Consider the following 8,175-nt stretch of genomic DNA (forward strand, 5'->3'; position numbering starts at 1 on the left):
AATGACCGTGAGCACACAGCCAAGACAACGCAGGAGTGGCTTCGGGACAAGTCTCTGCATGTCTTTGAGTGGCCCAGCCAGAGCCCGGACTTGAACCCGATCTAACATCTCTGGAGAGACCTGAAAATAGCTGTGCAGCAACGCTCCCCATCCAACCTGACAGAGCTTGAGAGGATCTGCAGAGAAGAATGGGAGAAACTCCGCAAATACAGGTGTGCCAATCTTGTATCGTCATACCCAAGAAGACTCGAGGCTGTAATTCTTGCCAAAGGTGCTTCAACAAAATACTGAATAAAGGGTCTGAATACTTAAGTAAATGTGATATTTCCGTTTTTATTTTTCATAAATTAGCAAAAATAACTGATATATCCTAACAAGACTAACTCAAAAGGACACAGTGACTCCACCGGCTCTGCGTCGCACCCAACGGCGAGCATCATAAACACCACAAAGCTTCAACTGCAATTACTCTACCTACACACTTAACGCTACCCCAGAAATCACTCCTTTCAATGGTGCCCTGTTCCTAAGAGCAAAGCAAGAAACTGATCTTGACCCTAGTTGCGTGACACAGAGCGCCCGCTCCCTCTAGTCAGAAGAAACACAAACAAATATTCACTACAGGTTACCTTCACTGATTCAACTGCACCCAACTCCTTTCCCACCCACCCTGAAACCACAAATGGATCTGCCAAAAGGCAAGGATCCACTATCTCCAAAAATGTCACTCCTACTGGACCAGATTATTCTTTATCATGTCCATTGATGCCAGGCTCGGGTTTCAAGCTCTTCACCACATCTTCCACTTCACTTAACTTGCCCTCATTCAGTTCCATTTCACCCAAAGAACTCGGTCTGGCGCATGGCTCACTCTGTCTGCACTTGACGCCACTCCATCTCCATTTTTATCACCATCTTCCTCAAATTCAAATCCAACCTCTGCTTTCCTCATTCTCTTCAACCTCTTCTTCGTATTTCCCCACCCTTCCATTCCTCCTAAGAAATCCACGTTTCTGTGTCCCTGTCCCAATATTCCTCTTCTTCCGACTTTGCTTGCGGCCTGGTGGCATCCCGACGTCTCATAATCGTCCTGCTCACCTCGTAAGTGTGTCTTCTCCGGGCGCCAACATTTTGAGAGCATGAGCAGTGGCCACACACAGAAAAATGACACCCAAACTCAACTCTGTTCTACTCCCGTCACGGCGGAAAACCTTCAGCTCTCTCTTGATACACAGCTCCTGCGCTTTTCGTGGATGGGCCCCATGCGAATTCATATTGCTGTCAATAACCACGTTTCCATCCAACCATTTAATGCGGATGAATTACCTGACGCATGAAAAAAGTCACGACCGTGCTGATGAAAACATGAAATGCCGGTACAATTTTATGCCAACAGACAATTTGTTCGTTCGACATGGTATCTTTTTGTTTCTGTAAAATTAATTATGTGAAAAATGGTGGTGGAAACGCAAATATTGATATAATAAACTAGCTAGTAATCTTGTTTCCATTCAGTTTATATGCGAGTAAAGTCATACCATATAGAAAAAAAATCACGACAGCTGTGATGGAAACAGGAAGTTCGTACCATTTATTTAAATGCCGACAGATTGTACGTTTGAAATGGTGGGTTCTTTTTATGTCTAAAATATATTATGCGAGAAATGACGTTGGAAATGCCTTTATGCGCAAATATTGATATGATGGTTATATTGAAGTAAACTTGGGAGTCACGAATGACATGTTGTGTGGTCCTCCCACTACGACTTGTCGGGAAAGCATGCAGTTTGAGGCTACAGATTAAATAAATGATGATGAACTTCACATGGTGGTGAAAGTGCAAGGTGATGAGCTTGATGCACCTTTCCAATAAATATTAAGGGTCTTATTCTGGTGACATGATAATCGATGCCATTTGACAAATAAAAATAATCACGCTCTTTTGTCCATGATGATGATAATAATCTCATAATGTAGGCTATATGTGCGCTCTAGCCAACAGCGTGCAGATAGCACTGTTTGCTAAAGCGCAAGTGCCAATACCAGACTATATAACGCTACATTTCTGTGAGAAAACCATCAGTAGAGTTAAATGCGATGGAAACCCATTTAACTTGTATTTTTTATTCGGTAACAGCAATAAGTATTTTTATGTGCACTACGTCATCATGCACATCCTTTTATCTGCAAGAAGTCAATTTGATGGAAACAACACTGGTGGGAAAATGTTTTCATGTGGATTGTAGAATATTCGCATAAACCTGTCGCCAATTGGATGGAAACCTAGCTAGTGTCTGTGTGAGTAAAGGGATGATATTGTGTGACTAATGTCGTAGCTATATGCCTTCTTTTAGGGAAACAGAGGGAGTACCAAGCACTGCCATCCGAGAGATATCGCTCCTCAAAGAGCTCAGCCACCCAAATATTGTCAAGTATGTACAATTAAGCTACTTATGTTAAACACCAACTGTCTCTGTTAAATTGTGCTTACATTGACATCTCTATGTACTTTCACCCTGACAGGCTCTGTGATGTCATCCACACGGAGAACAAACTGTACCTGGTTTTTGAGTTCCTTCATCAGGACCTTAAGAAGTTCATGGACTCCTCCTCGGTCTCTGGTATCCCTCTGCCACTTGTCAAGGTACGCACATCCAACTTGTTCAGTTGAAGAAAAATAAAAAAGGCTTATAAAAGGAGTGATATGCCCCCATTGTGATTTAGGAAACGCACAAAACAATGTCTCCATCCCATTTGGGTCTTTGTCAGGTTGGCATATCATCTAACAACTGCTTTGCAATGTTATCAAGGTGAAAGAGCCAAGTGAAAAGTATACAGTTGAAGTCGGAAATTTACATACACCTTAGCCAAATACATTTAAACTCAGTTTTTCACAATTCCTGACATTTAATCCTAGTAAACATTCCCTGTCTTAGGTCAGTTAGGATCACCACTCTATTTTAAGAATGTGAAATGTCAGAATAATAGTAGAGAGAATGATTTATTTCAGCTTTGATTTCTTTCATCACATTCCCAGTGGGTCAGAAGTATACATACACTCAATTAGTATTTGGTAGCATTGCCTTTCAATTGTTTAACTTGGGTCAAACGTTTCGGGTAGCCTTCCAAAAGCTTCCCACAATAAATTGGGTGAATTATGGCCAATTCCTCCTGACAGAGCTGGTGTAACTGAGTCAGGTTTGTAGGCCTCCTTGCTCGCACACGCTTTTTCAGTTCTGCCCACAACTTTTCTATAGGATTGAGGTCAGGGCTTTGTGATGGCCACTCCAATACCTTGACTTTGTCCTTAAGCCATTTTGCCACAACTTTGGAAGTATGGGTCATTGTCCATTTGGAAGACCCATTTGCAACCAAGCTTTAACTTCCTGACTGATGTCTTGAGATGTTGCTTCAATATATCCACATACTTTTCCTTCCTCATGATGCCATCTATTTTGTGAAGTGCACCAGTCCCCCCTGCAGCAAAGCACCCCCACAGCATGATGCTGCCACCCCTGTGCTTCACAGTTGGGATGGTGTTCTTCGGCTTGCAAGGGACCCCCTTTTTCCTCCAAACATAACGATGGTCATTATGGCCAAACAGTTCTATTTATGTTTCATCAGACCAGAGGACATTTCTCCAAAAAGTATTGGAGATGTGCAGTTGCAAACTGTACTCTGGCTTTTTTATGGCGGTTTTGGAGCAGTGGCTTCTTCCTTGCTGAGCGGCTTTTCAGGTTATGTCGATATAGGACTCATTTTACTGTGGATATAGATACTTTTGTACCTCTTTCCTCCAGCATCTTCACAAGGTCCTTTGCTGTTGTTCTGGGATTGATTTGCACTTTTCGCACCAAGGTACGTTCATCTCTAGGAGACAGAACGCATCTCCTTCCTGAGCGGTATGACGGCTGTGTGGTCCCATGGTGTTTATACTTGCGTACTGTTGTACAGATGAACGTGGTACCTTCAGGCGTTTGGAAATTGCTCCCAAGGATGAATCAGACTTGTGGAGGTCTACAAAATTTTTTCTGAGGTCTTGGCTGATTTCTTTTGATTTTCCCATGATGTCAAGCAAAGAGGCACTGAGTTTGAAGGTAGGCATTGAAATACATCCACAGGTACACCTCCAATTGACTCAAAAGATGTCAATTAGCCTATCAGAAGCTTCTAAAGCCATGACATCATTTTCTGGACTTTTCCAAGCTGTTTAAAGGCACAGTCAACTTAGTGTATGTAACTTCTGACCCACTGGAATTGTGATACAGTGAAATAATCTGTCTGTAAACAATTGTTGGAAAAATTACTTGTGTCATGCACAAAGTAGATGTCCTAACCGACTTGCCAAAACTATAGTTTGTTAACAAGAAATTTGTGGAGTGGTTGAAAAACGAGTTTTAATGACTCCAACCTGTGTATGTAAACTTCCGACTTCATCTGTATGAATGGGAATTGTTTGAATATTTCCAAACTAAAACATTGTTTATGTATGTGTAATGTTGTTGTGGTTTTGTTTATTACCAGGTCGTAGCATTACTTTTTTTGTAGATTTTGTATGCCAGTGCTTCATATATTTTGTCACATTAAATAACAATATGGAAACCTACGAGGTTGTCTGACTGTGTGCCTCTCTCTTAAGCTAATTAGGTGTGTATGTTTTGTGTGTGTGCAGAGTTACCTGTTCCAGCTGCTGCAGGGCCTGGCCTTCTGTCACTCCCACAGGGTTCTCCATCGGGACCTGAAGCCCCAGAACCTGCTCATCAACGCCCAGGGGGAGATCAAGCTGGCTGACTTCGGCCTGGCTAGGGCCTTTGGGGTGCCTGTCCGCACCTACACTCATGAGGTGAAGCATACACCCACCATACAGAATACATATACCACACTGTATTTTGCTGTGTGTTTTTTAGTTGGCCAATGGCTAGCAACATGAGTCTTTAGTGTTTCACTTGTGTTATGCTGCTGTAAGTATCTCAAATTATTTCTGAACCCATGATGGGGAAGCTAACGTTTTAGCATGTCTCAGGTGGTAACTCTATGGTACAGAGCTCCAGAAATTCTCTTGGGTTGCAAATACTACTCCACACCGGTTGACATCTGGAGTTTGGGCTGCATCTTTGCTGAAATGGTAAATGTATTCTCTGGCTATACTATTTTGTAGCTTTAACATTTATAAAGCAAGATCTCACTTTATGTCCAAACCTTCCAATTGTTCCTTCAGATCACCAGGAGGGCCTTGTTTCCAGGCGACTCAGAGATCGATCAGCTGTTCCGGATCTTCCGTACCCTGGGCACACCGGACGAGGCGGCCTGGCCAGGGGTCACTTCCATGCCAGACTACAAGCCATCCTTCCCCAAGTGGGCCCGGCAGGAGCTGTCCAAAGTGGTGCCCCCTCTGGATGATAACGGAAGAGAGCTGCTCAGGGTGAGAACTCTAACAACATTGACCACTTTAATTATGTTTTGGTATTAGGCTGGTACCAATAAGGTTAATAATGGGCAGAATCTACTGCACATCCAAAGCTGATTTGTAAAGATACTGGAGGCAAAAGGCAAAACAGGAAAAAGTATCCGCGCACTTCCAGTCAGATGTAAATGTATTCTAATTATAGCTGAGCTTTCGGTCAGTCGACCTTCATCAGAGCATATCTCCACAAACAACAGTGGGACAGATAAGGCCACACAGCGAGCCAGAGGTAATTGCAGATACCTGTGGTAATCGAAAGTACCCAAAAGGGCCACTAGATGTCATCACATAGAAAGTCATGATAGAACAGAATATGTTATAGATGTATTTCTACTAGAACAAAACATATGTACACAGGGAATGTGGTGTTAGTATAAGGAACCCATACTCTCAAAGAGAGCAATAAAGCTGAAAAACTGTGAAAGAAAAGGAAAACATACAACACTATATACATATGTAGAACCAGGGGAAATTTAGAAAACAACTAGATAAAGGTTAAGGTAACCTGTCGGGGAAGTATCGGGCCACTAGGGCCGTCATGAATACAGGACACCCTAATACCAGGGAGGGTGTGTGTGTGTGGCTCAGAGGATGACAATAGGAATTACAACATGACCCTCATATCAAAATCCTCATTAAGTCCTTACGGCTGTAAGGTGCCTAAAGTATGAAACCAGAAGAGTTCTCTCTGGCAGAGTTTACGGTAGTTTTCTCCTCTTTATTAATAGGGTTAATAAAATAGAATTAATTGAAATTAGTGCTCAGAGCTACACTTTGCTTTCACATAGGCCTATGACACATGTAATCGATATGTCCCTTTTATGACGTATTTGTTCTTTCTTATTTTTCCAGCAAATGCTGAGCTATGACCCAAACAAGAGGATATCTGCCAAAAATGCCCTCGTCCATCGGTTTTTCCGTGATGTCACCATGCCAATGCCACACCTACGACTGTGAGACATGCAGACTGACAGGAACAATACATAGCCCAGGGTCTTTCCATGAGAGATCCCTGAGCAGAAGGACTGCCCCAGCTCTTATCCACACCTGAATACTACAGTCCAGGAGATGGGAGAGATCACAGTGAAATATGGGTGCCTTTCCAAAAATCATTCTAGCAGCCAAAACCAGCATTTTAATAAATTAGATGTCCTGTGAGTTTTTTTCTCTACAGCTATGAGTGCCTGTTTTGTCATGGAGAATGAACTCTACAATTATTACAGCATTTTATGTGTGTTGAAAGGGTTAACTTGGTTTGTGGGAGGGGGGATGTACATTTACATTTTAGTCATTTAGCAGATGCAAGCTCTTTATTCGTTCATTGCATAATTTATGATAGTTTATTAAATTCATTTGAGGTTTATATTGTGTGAAAATATTTGAATATTACTCATTTGGCCTGTGTTATAACCTCACTGGCAGTAAATCCTATTTAGCATATTTTTAATCTAGGCTTGACATAGGAAATCTGAATAATGCTGCATTCGTAACCAAGTGGGAGGTGGGAATTTACCAGTTGTAAAGTCGTAAATACCAGTTGGATGCATTCACGTGCTTTGAACTTGTTGAGCAACGCTGATTTGGCTAATGGCCAACAAGCTGCCTAAACCATAAACTAAAAGTACATCTATCATGCTTGTAAACAAATTAGTTTAAAAAACATAGTTGCTTTTTATAATGTTTTGTTGCATTTAACTGCCGAAAATGCAGTTAGAGGTAATTTCCATAGTAGGTCACGTCAGAGGTCAGCATGTGGGAGAAGTGGGAGCTCATGATAGAAGAGTTTTCCACTAGCAATTACCAGTTGGAGGGCCATTCAATTGGATTGTTCCCAGTCCTATGTGGTAAATTTCAACTTCCCACTTGGATATGAGTGGGAAACTCCTATAAATTCTCCCACATGCTGACCACTGACCTCACCTACTAAGGAAATGACCTCGGTAACAGCATTTTCTGCAGTTAAATGCAACAAAACATTTATAAAAAGTAATCTATTAATATGGCTTTTGAACACTAATTTCTTTACAAGCATGATAGCTTTACTTTTAGTTTGTTTTATGCAGCTTGTTGTGGGGCTGGTTTGGATATGACAGCCTAATACGGACAGAAGCATGTCTGTTCTACAAAATATATAACCAAATATTTTTATTTTACGCTGTGTGCACTGAACTGACATGCATGATGTTGATGACACTCCGATGTTCAGATGAAGGGAATTAAATAGTCTATATTAGTCGCTCTGGATAAGAGCGTCTGCTAAATGACGTAAATGTATAATGCGCACCACAGCAGCGCTGAACTCAGTGGTTTGTAGCCTATTGTAGCTGCTGGCAAAGTAATTCAAAGCCTACAGTGCTGTGAAAAAGTCCAGACCTAATCCCAATTGAGATGTTGTGGCAGGTCTTGAAACGAGCCGTTCATGCTTGAAAAACCCACAAATGTCACTGAGTTAAAGCAGTTTTGCATGCAAGAGTGGGCCATAATTCCTCCACAATTATGTGAGAGACTGATTAACAACTACAGGAAGCATTTGGTTGCAGCTAAAGGTGGCACAACCAGTTATTGAGTGCAAGGGGGCAATTACTTTTGGGTGTTGTATAACTTTAAAAAAATAAATAATAAACATACAGTTTTGTTATTTGTAAACTCAGGGTCCCTTTATCTAATTATTAGGTTTTGGTTGACGATCTGACAACATTCAGTATCAAAAA

At 41.6% G+C, this 8,175-nt stretch overlaps 1 protein-coding gene across 2 annotated transcripts in view; it reads left to right on the plus strand.

Annotated features, from left to right (window-relative positions):
- LOC121575150 (cyclin-dependent kinase 2) overlaps positions 1-6,827 on the plus strand; it is a 27,435-nt gene extending 20,608 nt beyond the window's left edge. For both annotated transcript variants that reach the window (XM_041888053.2, XM_041888052.1), the window contains exons 2-7: positions 2,355-2,432; positions 2,524-2,644; positions 4,673-4,843; positions 5,024-5,125; positions 5,219-5,422; positions 6,317-6,827. In XM_041888053.2, the coding sequence (XP_041743987.1) occupies positions 2,355-2,432; positions 2,524-2,644; positions 4,673-4,843; positions 5,024-5,125; positions 5,219-5,422; positions 6,317-6,421 (781 nt within the window). In that variant the 3' untranslated portion in view covers positions 6,422-6,827. The remainder of the gene's footprint in view (positions 1-2,354; positions 2,433-2,523; positions 2,645-4,672; positions 4,844-5,023; positions 5,126-5,218; positions 5,423-6,316) is intronic.
- The last annotated feature ends 1,348 nt before the right edge of the window (positions 6,828-8,175 follow it).

Source organism: Coregonus clupeaformis, chromosome 10 (assembly GCF_020615455.1).
Source record: "Coregonus clupeaformis isolate EN_2021a chromosome 10, ASM2061545v1, whole genome shotgun sequence".
Taxonomy (NCBI): Eukaryota; Metazoa; Chordata; class Actinopteri; order Salmoniformes; family Salmonidae; genus Coregonus; species Coregonus clupeaformis.